The sequence below is a fragment of the Heloderma suspectum genome, chromosome 1, assembly GCF_057233095.1.
Source record: "Heloderma suspectum isolate Gila_16-S chromosome 1, 16-S_ref, whole genome shotgun sequence".
NCBI lineage: Eukaryota > Metazoa > Chordata > Lepidosauria > Squamata > Helodermatidae > Heloderma > Heloderma suspectum.
Window position 1 is genome coordinate 21,060,508 of NC_139458.1, and position 20,289 is coordinate 21,080,796.

The following is a 20,289-nucleotide window of genomic DNA, read 5'->3' on the forward strand; positions in this document are numbered from 1 at the left end:
AAGAAGTTTTTACCATATTCTGTAAGGCTTTTAGAGCATCCAAGTCACCATTTTTTGCAGCCACACAAGCCAAAGGAGGAGTCAAAGCATCCCTAACAGCTGCTAGTTCCTGCAAATGTAAAATAAACTCTTAGCAATGCACACATATATATATTTCTCATCTAATCATGCCCGCATATCGCTTGATTTGCTTGCGTAAGGTAGCTAAAGATGCTTGTGCTGCAAACACCTTCCGCAGCACACCTGCTCTCTCCTTCTGGTGCACAGAGGTCTGGGATACAGCATGCTCTGGAACAAGGGTTTGGACTAGATGGCCTTTTTATCACTTCAGGTTCTACGAAATCATGGATCCTCTCTCTGTATTCCAATTATTCCAGCAATTTTCAAATGCAGGTGTTTTTGCAACTTTTAAAAAGTTGTTTGGAGTGATCTTGCTTTAACCTGTCTTGAATGCTCATGAAAAGGCAAGATTTTTAATTTTGTTTTTTAAAAATCAAATCAAATACACAAATGGGGGGGGCTTGATAGCCAAGAACTACTTTGTACTCATGGCTACGTGCAGAAAACTGATCATGCGGACTAACCTACTGTCCTGAATGATATATTCAACTATCCCTTTTGCTGTTTTAAACTCCGGCTTCCATCCAATGTTGTGCAAGGGAACTTCCACTGGTGCAACGGGCTTCCCCTTCCTCTCCTCCCCCCTGCAGCCCTCACACCCACCCCAAATCCGTTCTAGAGATGATTTGGGACGGGGTGCAAGGGGACGGGAAACAAACACAGTTGGAGACTCTACCTTTTGCAATGAGGTTTCTGCTTAAACAAGTTCCATTTGAACAAGTACCTCCTTGCAGCTGATACACAGATATTTTGCAATCTCTTGAATAAACTTGCTATCTTTGAGGGTGATCTGGGTTCTGATGGGCACAACAGTCATCTCTCCTCTCAGATTCTCATTCAGCATCTGAAGGAGAGGAAAAAGAAATAAGTAAGCAAGCTGGGAATCAAATAAGAGAATCCAAGGTTGACTCTAGCCCTAACAGGCATTCATTCTGTGTACACTTAATGTGTGTATGTGGCAGTTCAAAACAAGCCATGGTTTCAACAGATGGTTTATGAAGCTGGCCTGTTAAACTAACCAGTTTGCTATAAACCATGATTCCCGGTTTGTATGCAACAACAACCTGAGATTCTGTGAAAGCAAAACTAAATGCAGCAGGAGGAGGTGAGGGGAAGGGTCAGTCCAGGAGCCTGAGTCTTGCTTGGACTCATTCCAGCTTGTCCACATAGTGGTAAGCCATGGTTTAGTGTTATGTGTTAACTGGTCCGCAATTTGAACATCTGTGCAGAGCCACTTAATGTTTTGTTTATTGATGTTAATTAGAAAGGCTTCTATAATCAAATCTTGTAGACACCAGAAAGCTCTTCAAATTGCTGGATGTTTTTTGCAGGCTTCCCAAAAAGTACAAAACAAAACAAAAACACAGAGACCCATTTGTGGTATTAATTGCCTTGGAATAGGAAAGAAAGATCATGCCAATTTTCATCTGAAATAACTCTACAACGTAAAAGGCAAGATAAATGATTAAGTATATCTTAGATACAGTACAAAGGGAAACAAGGACAGGGAATATGCAAATGATTGTGTAATATTGGATCATGGCCTGTAAAAAGAAAAAAGGCCCTTCAAACTGCTGAACTATTTTTCTACAAGATTTAAAAACATTCGAAATGGAATCGATATGTAAAGATATCTCGGAAACCCTTTGGAAGGAAGGACCCTCCAGCTGCCTCACTTAAAGCAATGAAGATGGTGGTGGATTTTTTTAAAACCCAGGACTCTCATATGGTAGTGGCCATCTAGAATTTGGGTTCTTGCTTTGTAAAAGGATTGTATATAACCACAGAACTTCAGCTATTTAACTTAGATCTCAGTGGAGGCTGGTGGCTCTGAAGTCAGTGGGGGGCTAAATCTGCTCTGTGTTTCAGTCAGCACCAGTCAGACCTCTAAAGGAGCTATCCAAATTGGATAGCTCCTTTAGAGGTCTAATTGGTTCTGACTGAAACCCGGAGCAGATTCAATGCCCCACTGACATCAGAGCCACCACCCTTTACTGCTAAAACTCACTTTGGGGATTAGATCCTGTGAATTGACTGCAATCTTAAGTGCTATCTACATAGCAGATTCATTATCAGTTTTATACCAATGCAATAGTCATGGATCCCTAAAGAATCTAGGAATTGTAGTTTGGTCAGTGGTGCTGCTAGAGCTGAGAGGGGCCTTGGGCTAGGTGCCTTCTGCCTTGTGCTATCTTGGGTACTCTGTTCCCCTGGCTTCCCCCACCCACCCCCCAGATTGCCCTGGCTTTCTCCCACTGCCACCCCACTTGCTCTCTCTTCCCACTGACACCTCAGTTTCTCCCACTGCCACCCCGGTTGAATGATCCAGAGCCATGTTGCATCAGACTAAGGTCCATCTTGTCCAGCATTCTCTGTTCACACAGTGGCCAACCAGTTGCCTGTGGGAAACCCGCAAGTAAGACATACATGCAATACTGCCTTCCCAGTTGTGTTCCCCAGCAACTGATGTACATAGGTGTCCTGCCTCTGATACTGGAAATAACACATGGCTGCCAGGACTAGACCCATTGACAGCCTCCTCTTCCATGAATTTGCCCAATCCCCTTTTAAAGCCATTTAATTTGGTGGCCACTTAGCAGGCAGAAGGAAGGAAACAAGCAGGTTGGGTCTCTCTTCTTCCTTTGAAAAAAGAAACTTTTTTACAGAGGTCGTCTGACTTGCCAGGCAGCCCAACAACCTCTGTTAAAAGGTGGGGTTGGTTGGGGGTTAAAGAAAGAAGAGACGACCAAGTCCTTCCCACCTCTTGGTTGCTATCCTACCCTGTTCAATCTTCTCCCCCATGCCCCACCATCATGCATGACCATGGCAGTACCTGATTTCCCTTCTTTTAAAAAACGCTTTACAAAAGAGGTCAGGTGCACTGCAGAGTGAAGATCCAGTTGCGCCCACTATCCTCATTTTCCCAGTATGCCTCTGGGCCCATGAGTACTCTGGGGCGATAAAGGTAGCAGGTGCAACTGAATCTTGGCTCTGCAGCACAACCTCTTCTGCAAAAGGTTCATTAGAAAGGAAACAAGTTGCTGCTGGAGGCCCTCTGGGCTGCAGGGTGCCTCATAGTCTGGCCCTAACAGTATCTCACTGATGCTTGGTTAAGCAATTCCCAGGGTCCCCTGGGATACTTGAGAGAACAGGGAGGCGGGAGGGCAGGAAAAGGTTCTGGTGCAGTGCAGGGGCACCACTTTTCAAAAAGAAAAATGAAACGTGCTGCTGCACACATGCAGGTCTGTACATGCACATCATGGGTATCAGTGGATTTTGGCCTTACTTGCTTCTGTCATGTAGAACTGCTCCATTATTAGAGAGAGTCTGGGAATACAAATCCACTGTGATAACTATCTGGAAACATGGCTGTACCAAGTTAAAGAAAGCGAGGAGTACTGTGGGAAGGAAGACTCCCCCAGCTTCAGTTTTGTGTAGGCATGCCTTAAAAAGACAGAGGAAAAAGAAGACATTGTAGGTGTGCGAACTGGGAGTGTTTCATTGCTCCTTCCTAGTGGAGGTTAGAGACTGGTTTGCTGTACAGGGGCGTGTTCCCCCATGGCAGGGGTGACAGTTAGGGAGAACAGTTAGAGAGAACAGCGCTCCTGCCCCACTCCAGGTTTCAGACAAAATGCAATTATTCTTCAGCAGCAATTGCATATGTAGTTACTATGAGGAAGAAATCAGGAACCAGAACAGATACTTTTAATACAGGTTTTATTTTTGCAATTTAATCTAATTACAACAGCAGGCCTTTGAGCCTATTGGGTGAGTGGGACTTGAGGTAGTGGGCTCTGAAGCTCTCGTTCAGCACATCCAATTATCATCAGCCACACAGCATCTCTAAACAGCACACACAAATCGTCCCCATAGTTCATTGGGCAGATGAGGTAACGGCAAGATAACCATGGGGTAATACACACGGTGCAGTGCACAAGTATGCGCAAAACTCTGTGCATGATGGTACCTTTTCGGTTCCCTGTATTCTTGGCTTTGCACTAAAGCACCAAAGTGGAAGCACCTGATGCTCCCTCCCCACCTCACCCCCACAATGAGAACATGCCGCGGGAGATTCCAACGTTAAAATGGTCATCTCTCCAGTTAGTAGGAGAAGAGAAACCAGCAGACAACACACTCAGTGCTACAGCTACTACATCAGGGGTGGGCAAATTGGGTGAGATATTACACCATTGGAAGGATAAATGCTCACCTCCTATAATGCAACGGATCAAGGACTTTACAACGCTTCAGATCTTTGAATGGGTGGCGTATAAATGCCACCTTTGAATGGACACTTATTACAATATCTGGGCCGCTTTTGTTGAAGTTTATGTACAATTGCTAGAAAGATATATTTTCATATATATGCATTTCATATGTATTCACTGCTATGGATGTATATAAATCTATCTATGTATATTTTTTAAAAATGGGGGGGGGAAATGTGGGTGGGAGAGGGCCCCCCCAAGTGAAACCCCCTCCCCTGCCGCCAGAAGTGGCCACGCAGCTGCCAGAAGTGATCGCACGGCCAGATTCCCAGCGATTCTGGGATCCAGGGCTCCACGCTCATCCTGATTCCCAGCAAAAGCACCACTTCTGTAGAGAAACAGGGCAAGCAAGGAACAGCTGCACACTCAGTATGGTAAAAGCAAAGCCACTTTCATAGGAAATCTAGGGCTGGGATCCAAAGGGTTAGTTTAAGTGCCCCTAAGGCAGCCTTCCCCAACCTGGGACCCTCCAGATGTTTTGGACTATAGCTCCCATCATCCCTGACCACCAGCCATGCTGGCTGGAGCTGATGGGGGCTGTAGTCCAACACATCTGGAGGGCGCCAAGTTGGGTAAAGCTGCCCTAAGGCATGCCCAGTGGCTGAGGTTTCCTTTTACTTTGAGGAGCAGCCCCTCCCTGCAATGCGATGCCACAAACTGCTCCCGTCGCTTTCAAAGGTGGCCTGCTATGCTGCCTGCGGAGGTGTTGTGGGTTGAGGCTTGAGAAGCACATATCCAAGCCGCCCTTGGGCACATGCAATGAGCCGCGCAGGTCTTCAGCTCTAGGGCTGGCCAAAGGAAATAACTTCTCCGCAAGCCATAATCTGAGAAAAGGACTAGAATTTTAAGAACTCAAAAGACAAAAACATTTCACCTGTCTCTTCTCAGCCAAGGTAAGTCCAGGTTTGCTCAGGACATAGGACAGCTTGGCTAGAGCGGCTTCCGGCGTCATATCTGCCCCCGGAATCACACCTGCATCCATAAGAGTCTGCAGTCAATAAAAAAAATGCAGCTTGACTGATGAGTGCATTCTTTCATGAGCTAAGCATATTGGAAAGCACGTCTAACGCAAGGCAGGGCCCCCGATTTATGCCAATCCTCCCTACCTACTGCAGCCCTCTATCTTATTTATTTATTTATTTATTTATTTATTTATTTCTATACTGTCCAATAGCCGAAGCGCTCTGGGCGGTTAACAAAAATTAAAACCAAATGGCCCATAATAAAACAATTTCAAATATATAGAACATCAAAACCACAATATAACAATACAACCACAATAAAACCTAGCAGCAGTACAGGAACTTAAAATACAGATTTAAAACAGCAAAGCTAAAAGTCTAGAAAGCTAAAATGCTAAAATGCCTGGGAAAATAAAAAGGTCTTCACTTGGCGCTGAAAGGAATACAATGTAGGTGCCAGGCGAACCTCACTAGGGAGCTCATTCCACAGCCAGGGGGCCACAGCAGAAAAAGCCCTCCTCCTAGTAGCCACCCACCTCACTTCCTTTGGCAGGGGCTCACAGAGAAGGGCCACTGAGGATGATCTTAAGGTCTGGGCAGGCACATATGGGAGGAGGCGATCCTTCAGATAACCTGGCCCCAAGCCGTTAAGGGCTTTAAATGTTAATACCAGCACTTTGAATCAGGCCCGGAAATGGATTGGCAGCCAGTGCAATTAAAAAAGTACTGGCATAATATGAGCTCGCAGGCCAGTCCCTGTTAACAATCTTGCTGCCATATTTTGGACTAGCTGAAGTTACCGGACCATTTTCAAAGGCAGCCCCACGTATAATGCACTGCAGTAATCCAAATGAGAAGTTATCAGAGCATGGATAACTGTAGCAAGGCTATCTCTGTCCAGATATGGGCGTAGTTGGTATACCAGCCTAAGCTGATAAAAAGTGCTCCATGCCACTGAGTTCACCTGTGCCTCAAGTGACAGTTCTGGATCCAAGAGCACCCCCAAACTACGAACCTGATCCTTTAGGGGGAGTGCAACCCCCTCCAGAACAGGTTGAATATCACCTAGCTGGGCAGACGAACCACCCACTAACAGTACCTCCGTCTTGTCTGGATTGAGTTTCAGTTTATTGGCCCTCATCCAGTCCATTACCGTGCCCAGGCCCTGATTCAGAACAGCCAATGCCTCACTTGGGTTTGATGAGAAAGAGAGGTAGAGCTGAGTGTCATCCACATATTAATGGCACCTCAGCCCACACCTTCGGATAACCTTCCCCAGCGGTTTCATGTAGATGTTAAACAGCATAGGGGATAAAATAGAGCCCTGTGGAACCCCATGGCACAATTGCCATGCCACAGAGCAATAATCCCCCAGCACCACCTTCTGGAGTCAGCCATCCAAGTAGGAGCGGAACCACTGCAGCGCAGTGCCTCCAACTCCCAGCCCAGACAACCTATCCAGAAGGATACTATGGTCGATGGTATCGAAAGCTGCTGAGAGGTCCAGGAGAATCAACAGGGTCGCACTCTCCTTGTCCCTCTCCCGGCAGAGGTCATCCCACAGGGCAACCAAGGCAGTTTCTGTTCCAAAACCAGGCCTGAAGCCTGATTGAAATGGATCTAGATAATCCGTTTCATTCATATGGGTCTTATATCCCATATTGTTGCAGCAGAGTGCTGCAAGCTTCAGGAGCACCTTGCTTATTTATTTATTTATTTATTACTGACTGACTGACTGACATTTTTATAATGACCGATAGCTGAAGCTCCCTGGGCAGTTCACAACAATTAATACTATAAAATACAGCACGATAAAACATAATCTATTTATCTTTAAAAAGAATTAAAACTACAGTATAAAACCAAAATAAAAACCAAATAAATAAAATATGATATATATAATCATATATATATGATTTAAAAACAAAAAAATGAATAACTAAAATGTCTGTGAAAATAAAAAGGTCTTCACCTGGTGCTGAAAAGACAACAGTGTGGGCAACCTTCCCTGGGAAGGGCAATCCACCGAGAAAGCCATCACTGGAAAGGCCCTCTGCTGAGGAACCACCCACCAAAAAACCCCAGACCTGCCCCAAGCTTAACATTTGGCACCACCACTTAAACTTAGTTCCCCTCCTATTCATCTAATCATATCAGAGTTAGGTTTAATTCTGCCATTCACTTTAAACCTTTTGGAGACATCCCACTGAGAGCCTGGCTCACCAGCAAACCTCTGGGAGGGGTGAGTACATACAGCTGTGTGGCGGAGTTTCTTAGACATCTTCACATTGAAAACCTCTGATATATGCACCCTGTTGTATTATCCCTAATTATATATGGTGGCCCCCATATCCAGTTAGGCACACAAACGCCTCCACAGCATGCTCAAGCACTTCCAAACTGATGTAATCATCATCCGATCTGGATTTCACCATCTTGCACATGCTTGGCCAAGTATAATGCAACCTCCAAGCATGTCCAGAAGTTTTGGTAGTTTTGGCCCAACCTCCTTTTGTCTTTGGCCCCATCCCTTTTTGCATCTGGCCTCACCCACCACTGGAATGCAGACCCCCAAAGCTTCTCCAAAATGGAATTCTGCCCTTCAGCTGAAAGAAGTTCTCCACCCCTTGTTTAAATCAGAATTCCTCTCACCTTTCCTGTGGCATAGACTAAAGAAACAGTTCCTCGCAGACACTGGGTGCAGTTCAGAATCACCACATTGCGATCAGTTGCATTCTTAAGCTCATCTAGCAACTCTGGACGATTATTGGGGGCATTCCCAAGCCCATAGGTCTCAAGTACAACCCCTTCCATTGGACTCTGAAGAAACGCCTTGACCTGCATGAAATAAACATGATATAAGCAATTACATTTTAAAAATGTGTGTCACAGAGCCAGTGTGGTGTAGTGGCTAGAGTGTTGGACTGGGAGTCAGGAGACCTGGGTTCTAGTCCCCACTCAGCCATGGAAAAGTCACTGGGTGACTTTGGGCCAGTCACAGACTCTCAGCCCAACCCACCTCACAGGGTTGTTGTTGTGAGGATAAAATGGAGAGAAGAAGGAGGAGGAGGAGGAGGATTATGTACGGCACCTTGGTTCCTTAAGGAGGAAAAAAGGCGGGATATAAATGTAATAGATAGATAGATAGATAGATAGATAGATAGATAGATAGATAGATAGATAGATAAGTGTGTCACTATTGGAATTTGGCTCCCCCCCAACTATTCACATTGTTGTTGTTCAGTCGTTAAGTCGTGTCCGACTCTTCGTGACCCCATGGACCACAGCACGCCAGGCCTTCCTGTCCTCCGCTCTCTCCTGGAGTGTACTCAAGTTCATATTCATTGCATCGGTGATGCTATCTAGCCATCTCATCCATACACATACATATTCCTAAATACAAAGCCAGGTTGTATTAATGCAATCTTCTATATATTTATAAAACAGTCATACAAGATACATTCCTCTATACATTGACATACTTTTATGGGGTACAGGCTGGAGAAGAGTAGGGCTAGGACCTACTGTACATAATAGAAGAGACAGATGGGTAGGTACAAGATTGGTTATACTGGGATGAACAACTTGGGCTGAATCTACACATAGCAGATTTACCATTATCATACTGCAATGATAACTACTGCTGCACATGAAACCAATAGGCACCAATAGTTATCACCGCAGTATGATAACAGTATAACTGCTGTGTGTAGATCCAGCCTTGATCAACACTAAGATGCAATATGGAAAAAGTATGATGAGCCAGAAAGATGCAAGTAGGGATGTACAGGTTGTGTAAAATCCATTCCGTCTGTGTTTCGCGGGTTGTCAGGCACCTTTTCTTCTGTTGTCTGCCCATCAACAGAATTGGATGTTTTCTGTTTCCAAATTTGTGCAAATTTGAATTTGCGCAAATGCACATCTGTACAAATTCCCCCCAAATATGAATTTTCACATTTTAGCCTGGGAAGGGGGGAAATGCACATTTTGGGCCAGGTTTTTGTATTTTGTGTATTTTTCTACAAAACCTGCGCAAAATTCGGGAAGGTTAGAAAACCAGTCTGCAGTCCATGGAATCCACCTGACAGGGGAAAAGCCAGTCTTCTGAGGAATCTGTGGGTCGGATTCATGAAAATCTGAACTCAATTTGGTTCCATTGCAGATTTCTCTGACATCCTTAGATACAAGTTGTTGTTGTTCAGTCATTCAGTCGTGTCCAACTCTTAGTGACCCCACGGACCATAGCACGCCAGGCCTTCCTGTCCTGCGCTCTCTCCTGGAGCGTGCTCAAGTCCATATTCATTGCATCAGTGATGCTATCTAGCCATCTCATCCTCTGCCATCCCCTTCTCCTTTTGCCTTCAGTCTTTCCCAGCATCAGGATCTTTTCCAGAGAGTTTTCTCTTCACATTAGGTGGCCAAAATATTTGAGCTTCAGCTTCAGTATCTGTCCTTCCAATGAGCACTCAGGGTTGATTTCCTTTAGGATGGACTGATTTGACCTTCTGGCAGTCCAGGGGACTCGTAAGAGTCTTCTCCAGCACCACAGTTCGAAAGCATCAATTCTTCGGCGCTCAGCCTTCCTTATAGTCCAGCTCTCACAGCCATACATTACTACTGGGAAAACCATAGCTTTGATTATGCGGACCTTTGCTGGCAAGGTGAAGTCTCCGCTTCTTACTATGCTGTCTAGGTTTGCCATAGCTTTCCTCCCCAGAAGCAAGCGTCTTTTAATTTCATGGCTACAGTCACCGTCTGCGGTGATCTTGGAGCCCAAGAAAATAAAATCTGTCACTGCTTCCATTTCTTCCCCTTCCATATGCCAGGAAGTGATGGGGCCAGATGCCATGATCTTCGTTTTTTTAATGTTGAGTTTCAAACCAGCTTTTGCACTCTCCTCTTTCACCCTCAACAAGAGGCTCTTGAGATCCTCTTCGCTTTCTGCCATTAGGGTGGTATCGTCTGCATATCTGAGTTTGTTGATAATTCTCCCGGCAATCTTAATTCCGACCTGTGATTCATCCAACTTGGCGTTTCTCATGATGTGCTCTGCATATAAGTTAAATAAGCAGGGTAACAATATGCAGCCTTGTCGTACTCCTTTCCCAATTTTGAACCAATAGGTTGTTCCATGTCCGGTTCTTACTGTTGCTTCTTGACCCTCGTACAGGTTTCTCAGGAGACAGGTAAGGTGGTCTGGTACCCCCATCTCTTTCAGAATTTGCCACAGTTTGTTGTGATCCACACAATCAAAGGCTTTAGCGTAGTCAATGAAGCAGAAATAGACGTTTTTCTGGAATTCTCTTGCTTTCTCCATGATCCAGCGAAAGTTGGCGATTTGATCTCTAGTTCCTCTGCCTCTTCAAAACCCAGCTTGTACTTCCAGTAGTTCTCGGTTCGCATACTGCTGAAGCCTAGCTTGTAGGATTTGAGCATCACCTTGCTGGCATGTGAAATGAGAGCAATTGTACAGTAGTTTGAACACTCTTTGGCGTTGCCCTTCTTTGGAATTGGAATGTAAACTGACCTTTTCCAGTCTTGTGGCCACTGTTGAGTGTTCCAAATTTGTTGGCATATTGATTGCAGCACTTCAACAGCATCATCTTTTAGGATTTTAAATAGCTCAGCTGGAAGACTGTCATCTCCGCTAGCTTTGTTGTTACTAATGCTTCCTAAGGCCCACTTGACTTCACTCTCGAGGATGTCCAGCTCAAGTACAGTGACCACACTATCATGGCTATCAGGGACATTCAGATCTTTCCTGTATAGTTCTTCTGTGTATTCTTGCCACCTCTTCTTAATCTCATCTGCTTCTGTTAGGTCCCTGCCTTCTTGGTCCTTTATAATGCCCGTCTTTGCATAAAACGTTCCCTTGAGATCTCCAATTTTCTTGAAGAGATCTCTAGTCTTTCCCATTCTGTTGTTTTCCTCGATTTCTTTGCATTGTTCATTTAAGAAGACCTTTTTGTCTCTCCTTGCTATTCTCTGGAACTCTGCATTCAGTTGGATATATCTTCCCCTTTCTCCCTTGCTTTTCACTTCCCTTCTTTCCTCAGCTACTTGTAAAGCCTCATCAGACAGCCACTTGGCTTTCTTGCATTTCTTTTTCTTTGGGATGGATTTCGTTGCTGCCTCCTGAACAATGTTACGGACCTCCGTCCATAGTTCCTCAGGTACTCTGTCTATCAGTTCTAATCCCTTAAATCTATTCCTCACCTCAACTGTATATTCATAAGGGATATGATTTAGGTCATACCGGAATGGTTTCGTGGTTTTCCCTACGTTCTTCAATTTAAGCCGAAATTTTGCAAGAAGCAGCTCATGATCTGAGCCACAGTCAGCTCCACGTCTTGTTTTGACTGACTGTATAGAGCTTCTCCATCTTTGGCTGCAAAGAACATAATCAATCTGATTTCGATATTGACCATCTGGTGATGTCCATGTGTGGAGTCGCCTCTTGTGCTGTTGGAAAAGAGTGTTTGCTATGATCAGCATGTTCTCTTGGCAAAACTCTATTAGCCTTTGTCCTGCTTCATTTTGTACACCAAGGCCATGCTTGCCTGTTATCCCGGTGATTTCTTGACTTCCTACTTTAGCATTCCAATCCCCTATGATGAAGAGGACATCTTTTTTGGGTGTTAGTTCTAGAAGGTGTTGTAGGTCTTCATAAAACCGATCAACCTCAGCTTCTTCGGCATCAGTGGTTGGGGCATAGACTTGAATTACTGTGATGTTGAATGGTTTGCCTTGGATTCGTACTGAGATCATTCTATCGTTTTTAAGATTGTACCCCAGTACTGCTTTTCCCACCCTTTTGTTGACTATGAGTGCTACTCCATTTCTTCTAAGGGATTCTTGCCCACAGTAGTAGATATGATGGTCACCTGAATTAAATTCGCCCATGCTTGTCCATTTTAGTTCGCTGATTCCCAAGATGTCAATGTTCAATCTTGCCATCTCATGTTTGACCACCTCCAGCTTACCTTGATTCATTGATCTGACATTCCAGGTTCCTAAACAATATTGTTCTTTACAGCATCGGATTTTCTTTTCACCACCAGACACATCCACAGCTGAGTGTCCTTTCAGCTTTGGCCCGGCCGCTTCACTCTTTCTGGCGCTACTTGGAAATTCCCTCTGCTCTTCCCCAGTAGTATATTGGACACCTTCCGACCTGAGGGGCTCATCTTCCGGCGTCATATCTTTTAGCCTTGAGATACGTTCCATGGGGTTTTCTTGGCAAGAATACTGGAGTGGGTTGCCATTTCCTTCTCCAGTGGACCACATTTTGTTAGAACTCTCTGCCATGACCTGTCCATCTTGGGTGGCCCTGCACGGCATAGCTTCTGGCTTCACTGAGTTACGCAAGCCCCTTCGCCACAACAAGGCAGTGGGGAAATAGCAGTAGCTGGAGAACATACAGAGAGGACTCTGGATTGAAAAGTTGGCTATTGATTGACTTCCCTTTGCACTCAGAACCACAGTATTGCAACAGACCTAGTGGCCATCTAACCCCGTTCCTTTTCTCCAGTCCTAATTACTGAAGCCTGGCCTACACAATGCAGGAGAATGAGCTGGTAGAATGCTGAAGTGGTAGAAAGAACTGCAATTTCTCCAGAAACTGTGCTTAACTCTTCACGCAGCCCAGTTTCTGGACCTACTGCAGTTCTTTCTACTACCTCAGCATTCTACCAGCTCCTTCTCCTACTACGTCTGCACTGTTCATCTCCCTTTCCTGACCTCATCTCCCTTTCCTGACCTCAAACGATCAAAATTGTGGAAGTGCCTCTCAACAGAATAAGATTCAAAAGCATCATAAGACATGGCTTTGTTACATCCTTGGTTACATCCCCCCCCTCCCCCCAGTCTTTGGACTGTTTTTGCCATTACAATTTTTTGACATGAGAGCATTCTTGGACGCATCTCACATCTGAGCAAGTATTGTGGGAGTGTTGACTACACGGAGTTAGCTTGGAGGAAAAACAAAAGCACTCTGGGAGTGGCTCAGTAATACCAGTGTCTTTTTTCTCATTGTTCATCATATGTAATCAACACTCCCACATTTGAGTGTCGTCATAGCTTTTGCTTCTTGAGATGCTCTCAGAAGGAGGGAGGACTGACCGTGGCAGCAGTGATCCCTGGGAAGATCCTCAGCAGCCCAACATTGCTGTTCATGTTGGTGTGGATCTCAAATTTCTTGGTGGTACTGGCTCTCCATACTGTCTCCCAGTTAACTGTGAAAACAAAACAATTATCCTTCATTTAAGAAGCATTCCTTCCAATCCCAGCTCAAAGTCTACCCCTTCTATGAAGCCTTGGACTTAATCCTTTACAGCATTAACCCACGCATGTTTAGTCAAAGACTTGCCACTCTTTTCAGTGCAGCTTACTCCTGGATAAGTGTCCATAGAACTACAGCCATAAGCTTCATTCAGGGCACAATCCTATGCATGTTTGGACAGAGAAAAGGCCTACAACTCCCATAGGATTGTGCTCTCAGTTGGGGATGAAGGCATGTAGTGTCTAAAATTTAGATTGGAAACTTCTTGAAGCAGAGAAGCGTCTTGTATTATTTTGTAAAGCAGCATGTATGCTGGTGGTGTAACATATAAAATAGCAAAGTAGCAATTACAGGACAAAGTAGCACTTACAGGAACTCTGGGGGAAAGCGACCATGTTATACTTGAGTTCTTGGTTCTAAGGGAAGCAAAAGCCGAGCATAGTCAAACGTGTACCCTGGATTTTAGGAAAGATGATTTTAATAAACTCAGAACAATGATCAGTAAGGTCCCATGGCAAGTGACTCTAACAAGAAAAGGAGTCCAAGATGGGTGGGAGCTTTTAAAAAAGGAAATTCTCAAGGCACAGTGACAAACAACTCCAACAAGAAGAAAAGGTGGAAGACAACAGAAGAAGCCAATGTGGCTTCACAAAAAGCTTAGGGATGACCTGAAAACAAAAAAGGACACATATAGGAAGTGGAAGGAAGACCAAGCAACAAAGGAACAGTACAGGCAGGTGGCACAGAATTGCAGGGATGGCGTCAGGAAGGCTAAAGCTGAGAACGAGCTGAGGTTAGCGAGGGATGCTAAAAGCAACAAAAAGGCTTTCTTCAGCTGTGTGCACAGTAAAAGACAGAGGCAAGAAATGGTGGTTCAGCTATTAAATAAGGATGGCAAAATGATAACAGATGACAAAGAAAAGGCAGAAGTGCTCAGTTCCTACTTTGGCTCAGTCTTCTCCCAAAAGAGGGTATATGACCCCCCTGGCAAAGGCGAAGTACAGGCTGAAGGGGCAGGATTGCACCTTGAGATTGATAGGCATGTGGTCAAGGAACACCTAATTACTTTGAATAAGTTAAAATCTCCAGGGCCAGATGAACTGCACCCTAGAGTAATAAAGGAACTGGCAGAAGAACTCTCAGAACCGCTGTCTATTATCTTTGAGAAATCATGGAGGACGGATGAAGTGTCAGATGACGGGAGGAAGGCTAATGTTGTCCCTATCTTCAAAAAGGGTAAAAAGGAGGAACCTGGGAACTACAGACCAGTCAGTCTGACATCAATCCCTGGGAAAATTCTGGAGCAGATGATAAAGCAATCCATCTGGAAGCACCTTGAAAACACTGCAGTGATGACTTGAAGCCAACATGGATTTGTCAAGAACAAATCCTGCCAGACGAATCTCATCTCATTTTTTGATCAAGAAACCTCCCTTGTGGACTGTGGGAATGCTGTGGACATCATATACCTCGACTTCAGCAAAGCTTTCAACAAAGTGCCCCATGATCTCCTGATAAGCAAACTAGCTAAAAGTGGGCTAGATGAAACAATGATCCGATAGATCCACAGTTGGCTACAGAATCGGACTCAAAGAGTGCTTATCAATGGGATCTTCTCAAACTGGAGAGAGGTAATGAGCGGGGTACCGTAGGGCTCAGTCCTGGGCCCAGTGCTCTTCAATATTTTTATTAATGACTTGGAGGAGGAGGTGCAGGGAATGCTGATCACATTTGCAGATGACACAAAATTGGTCGGGATAGCTAATACTTTGGAAGACAGAAACAAAATTCAAAGTGATCTTGATATACTGGAGCGCTGGGTAGAAAACAACAGAATGAAATGTAATAGGGATAAATGCCAAGTTCTGCACCTCGGAAAAAGAAACCAAATGCACAGTTACAAGATGGGGGATACGTGGCTCAACAACACGACAAGCGAGAAGGATCTTGAAATGGTTGTCGATCACAAGCTGAATATGAACCAACAATGTGATGTGGCTGCAAAAAAGGCAAATGCTCTTTTGGACTCCATTAATAGAAGCATAGCTTCCAAATCGCAGGAAGTACTCGTTCCCCTCTACTCAGCACTGGTTAAGCCTCATCTGGAGTACTGTGTCCAATTCTGGGCACCACAGTTTAAGAAGGATGCAGACAAACTGGAGAGGGTTCAGAGGAGGGCAACAAAGATGATCAGGGGACTGGAAACAAAGCCCTATGAAGAGAGACTGAAAGAACTGGGCATGTTTAGCCTTGAGAAGAGAAGACTGAGGGGAGATATGATAGTGCTCTTCTAGTACGTGAAAAGTTGTCACAGAGAGGAAGGCCAGGATCTCTTCTCGATCATCCCAGAGTGCAGGACACGGAATAATGGGCTCAAGTGACAGGAAGCCAGATTTCGGCTGAATATCAGGAAAAATGTCCTGACTGTTAGAGTAATACGAAAATGGAACCAATGACCTAGGGAGGTGGTGGGCTCTCCCACACTGGAGGCATTCAAGACGAGGCTGGACAGCCATCTGTCAGGGATGCTCTGACTTGGATTCCTACATTGAGCAGGGGGTTGGACTCGATGGCCTTGTAGGCCCCTTCCAACCCTACTATTCTATGAGTCTATGGTTCTATATCTATTAAACAAGGTTGACCACATTCCTTCAGTTCTGCTCCATTATTGTTCCAACATTCTGATATGCCCCAGATCCTGCTCAGCTTCTAGTAAGAATTGCAGGTTTGGGAATATCAAGAACAGATTGCACACATGCGCCTGCACAGTGCAATAATAAAACCAAAAAATCTGCACCTTTTGTGCTCTAAAGCAGCCTTCCCTAACCTGGTGGCCTCCAAAACCGTTGGACTACAACTCCCAGCATCCCCCAGCCAGCCATGCTGACTAGGGGATACTGGGACTTGTAGTATAACACATCTCAAAAGTACCAGGCTTGGGAAGGCTAATCTCAAGGAAGAAAAAACAGAATTTCAAACCCAAACTGGGTCTTGTAAATTTTAGAAGAAGTTCAGAAAAATAAAAGCCATTCCATGTTTTTTTTAAAGTAAATATATACCTTTTTAAAAATTATGCAGTGGTATGCCTGTGCAAGTCCAAAGAATAACAAAATTAAAATAGAGAAGGAACAGTTTAAAAAAGCTTTTTTAAATGCAAAATGCTAGAAACACCTCTGGAAGATTCTATGGATTCTGGCAATCTAAGTTTTGTTCTGGAAAACTTATCTGATAAAGCAGAACCTCAGTATCTGGGCAGGGATCTAGCAGGGGCAGTTTCTGTAAGTATGTATACAAAAATAACAGTGACATCAACACAAGGGTCTCCTCTTTGCTTAATAATCAAGAAAAAACTAGGGATATGCTGAGAGATTAGGAGCGTTTTTATCTGTGACTCCAGAAATTGACATAATGCTGTCCATTGAATGCTGCCCATCTAGTCCAGCATTCTGTTCACACAGTGACCAACCAGCTGCCCATGGGAAGCCCACAAGCAGAACATGTGTGCAATAGCACCCTCCAGCCCATGTTCCCCAGCAATTGGTGTAGATAGGCATACTGCCTCTGATACTGGAGGTAGCATATAGCCAACATGACTAGTAGCCATTGATGCCTCATCCTCCATGAATTTGTCTAATCCCCTTTCAAAGCCATCAAAATTGGTGGCCATCACTACAACTCATGGTAGCCACAATGTAGGAGGTGAATTGAACAAGCATCAAATCAATTGGCAACACAAGTAAGTCAAACTACTCCCAAAACTGGATGGTAGTTTTTAAGTGCTTTGTGCTAGGCTGATGGATCTGATTTCGGTGGGGTGGAGATTCCATTCTGGGTTTTAGTTACAACCAGCCAGAAGTCTAAAGGAGGTGCTGGGCCCTATTCCCAAAATGGGTTCAGCACCTTGGATAGCTCCTTTAGATTTTGGCTGGTTGGAACTAAAACCTAGAATGGAATCTCTGCCCCACCAAAATTGGGTCCACCAGCCTCATCTGCTGATACGAAGAAACTCTAGTGCAAAAGAAACATTCTGACATTTTAATCCCACTTTCGTTTTACTTAGCAAGTGCAACTGTGTTAACTTGAGCCTATGGGGGGGGGCTCAGCAAAGCCACCTTGCGGCATCAGCAACATGGCACATATTTCACACGTCTTTAACAGACAGATGTTGTTACTCTTACTACTAATCATCTCCAGAGTTTATAATGCAGTTACTAGTGATTAAATAAAATGGCAATGATTCAATTAAGTGTGATTATACATTGCAAGCCAGATGCCAGCTGTTTAACTAATAGTCACTCTTGAGTTCCATTACTAAAATGCCAAAACATTCATTATTAATTCTGGAAAAGCTCACGATCCAAGCCTAGCAGACAATGGTGTGTAAATAATCTTAAAGACTGACAGAAAGCTGCATCTAGCAAGACGTGCAGGTATACACTGTCTAACCAAAAGATGTTATAAGCCAGGAGCGCAGAACCTTTATTGCGTGCTGTTTGGTTTTAATTTTTGTGAACCACCCAGAGAGCTTCAGCTACTGGGCGGTATAGAAATAAATAAATAAATAAATAAATAAATAAATAATAAACCTCCGGTTCTCCAGGAGTCTCATGCTGGCCCTCCAGGGATCCCCAGAAGACCACACCCCTTTCCCCTGGCCCCACCCACTTTCCCCCAACTACTGATCATTTGGTAGTTCCTCTGTTTTTGTGCAGTTTTTTCCCCATTCTAAAAAGCTGAAATGCCTCCCCTAAGGCTTAATTACTGTCAGTAAGAGATTTAAGCTAAAATACGCTGGTCATTTTGGTATTGTTGCTCCAAACCATTTCTCTTTGGCCCTGCCCTGTTTGCCTCTGGTCCTGCCCACCACTGGAAACCAACCTCCAAGAGTTTCTCCACAATGGATTTCGGCCCTCGGGCTGAAAGAGGTTCTACACCCCTGGTATAATCTTTTTAATCCAAACAACTGTGGGAACATATAAAATGCCTGGCTAAGGAGGAATCTGGAGAAACAGGAGTTCCGTTTACATCCCATTCATTATTATATTTTACACAGAACCTAGAAGGATACTATCAATGCCATAAATGAAAGTTGCGTGTGTCAGTTCATACCTGCAGACATTCACAATACTTCTGGGAACCACATGTCACAAGATCAGACTTTTAGGGAACCGTCCCAAGTCAGAAATCAGTTTCACCGAAGCCAGTGGGATGTGCTTCTAGAATCTAGATTGATGTGTTCCCAGGATCTGACCCAGAGTGGTTTCCAATACATTAAAAGTTGTACAGCAGTGTGAATACCAACACGTTTCTCTCCTCACTAGGACACTTCAATGAGAAGAACCATACCTCCAAAACCTGATGACACGTGACTGACTTAACCACGGAAGTTCCAGGTGATTACAGGTCTCCAACAGCCTACCTAAGCCAATCCTGCAGTTCAGCCTACACAGTACAGCCACTTGCTTCCTCCATTTCCCAGCATGTAGGTGCTATGAAACAGGCTTCCAACAGAAAGATTGGTACACTGGACAGAACTCTTCCTCCCCTATGCAATATGCCTGACAAATCCTAACACCACTGTTGGGATAATCACTAACGTACACTTGACTGCAATGGAGAAACCCAATTGTGTATATCACTCTTTGTCAGATAAGGGTTCAGTGGCAGGGGGGAGGGGGAGCTGAAAGCCAAAGATAAGCAATCATATTTCATAAAAATGTCACAAGAAGTTATCTTTTTTGCAGCAACTGTGGATTAGTTTGTTTTCGTCCTCGATCAATTCTTGCCCACCAACTCCCTAAGAAGGACTTCCTTTCTGAGTGGATATTGCAAAGAAGAATTATTGCCAAGTCTTCCTTCAGAATATGTCCTACCTAGTTTGGGAAAATGTGTGTGTGCATGTGTGTGTGCCTGTGTGAGTGAGTGAGTGAGTGAGTGAGTGCATTTCAAAACTCTGAAAAAGCCTGAAACATACACTTTGACATGACATACATTGACACTGATCACTGCAGATTGATTGCCAAGATCTAAAAGAGGTCATGCAAAGAGGGCAACCATTTCTCTTAGAAGAGTTTCTGGAGTTGTGCCTCTCTGAAAAATACACTCTACTGCTTACTTTACTTATTTACAGTATTTATTATTTATTTATTTCACTTCATTTCTATACTGCCCAATAGCCGAAGGTCTCTGGGCGGTTCACAAAAATTAAAACCAAAAAGCGCACAGTAAAACAATATAAAATATAACAACATTAAAATATAACAACATTAAAACCACAATATATCAATACAACCAGAATAAAACCAGAATAAAACCTAGCAGAGATTTAAAATACAGATTTAAAACAGCAAAGCTAGTGTACTGGAGCTATATACTGCTCCATATCTAAAACAGATTTTGGAGTGGTGAAAATAAAGGTAAAATAGTGAAAAGATAAAAAAATTAAAACACCATATTAAAATTATGTTTTAAAAAAAACAGAATGCCAATAAAACTGTGGCTGGCTTCGGTAAATAAAATCTCTTCTGGAACATGCTGTTTGCAGGAGGCAGCGGAAACAACACAGCGTTGGTGCCTGCCTGACCTCCAGGGGCAGAGAGTTCCAAAGAACCTTTATAATAACAATATGAAAGGAGGCTGTTTAACTATAAGATATGAC

General features: G+C 44.0%; 1 protein-coding gene across 1 annotated transcript in view; it reads right to left on the reverse strand.

The window, feature by feature from the left end:
• LOC146356986 (60 kDa lysophospholipase-like) overlaps positions 1-20,289 on the reverse strand; it is a 102,580-nt gene that overhangs the window by 38,267 nt on the left and 44,024 nt on the right. The window contains exons 7-11 of the mRNA XM_084826635.1: positions 13,472-13,584; positions 8,003-8,188; positions 5,263-5,376; positions 845-964; positions 14-109 (exon numbers count right to left, since the gene is read on the reverse strand). Coding sequence (XP_084682761.1) covers positions 14-109; positions 845-964; positions 5,263-5,376; positions 8,003-8,188; positions 13,472-13,584 — 629 coding nt within the window. The remainder of the gene's footprint in view (positions 1-13; positions 110-844; positions 965-5,262; positions 5,377-8,002; positions 8,189-13,471; positions 13,585-20,289) is intronic.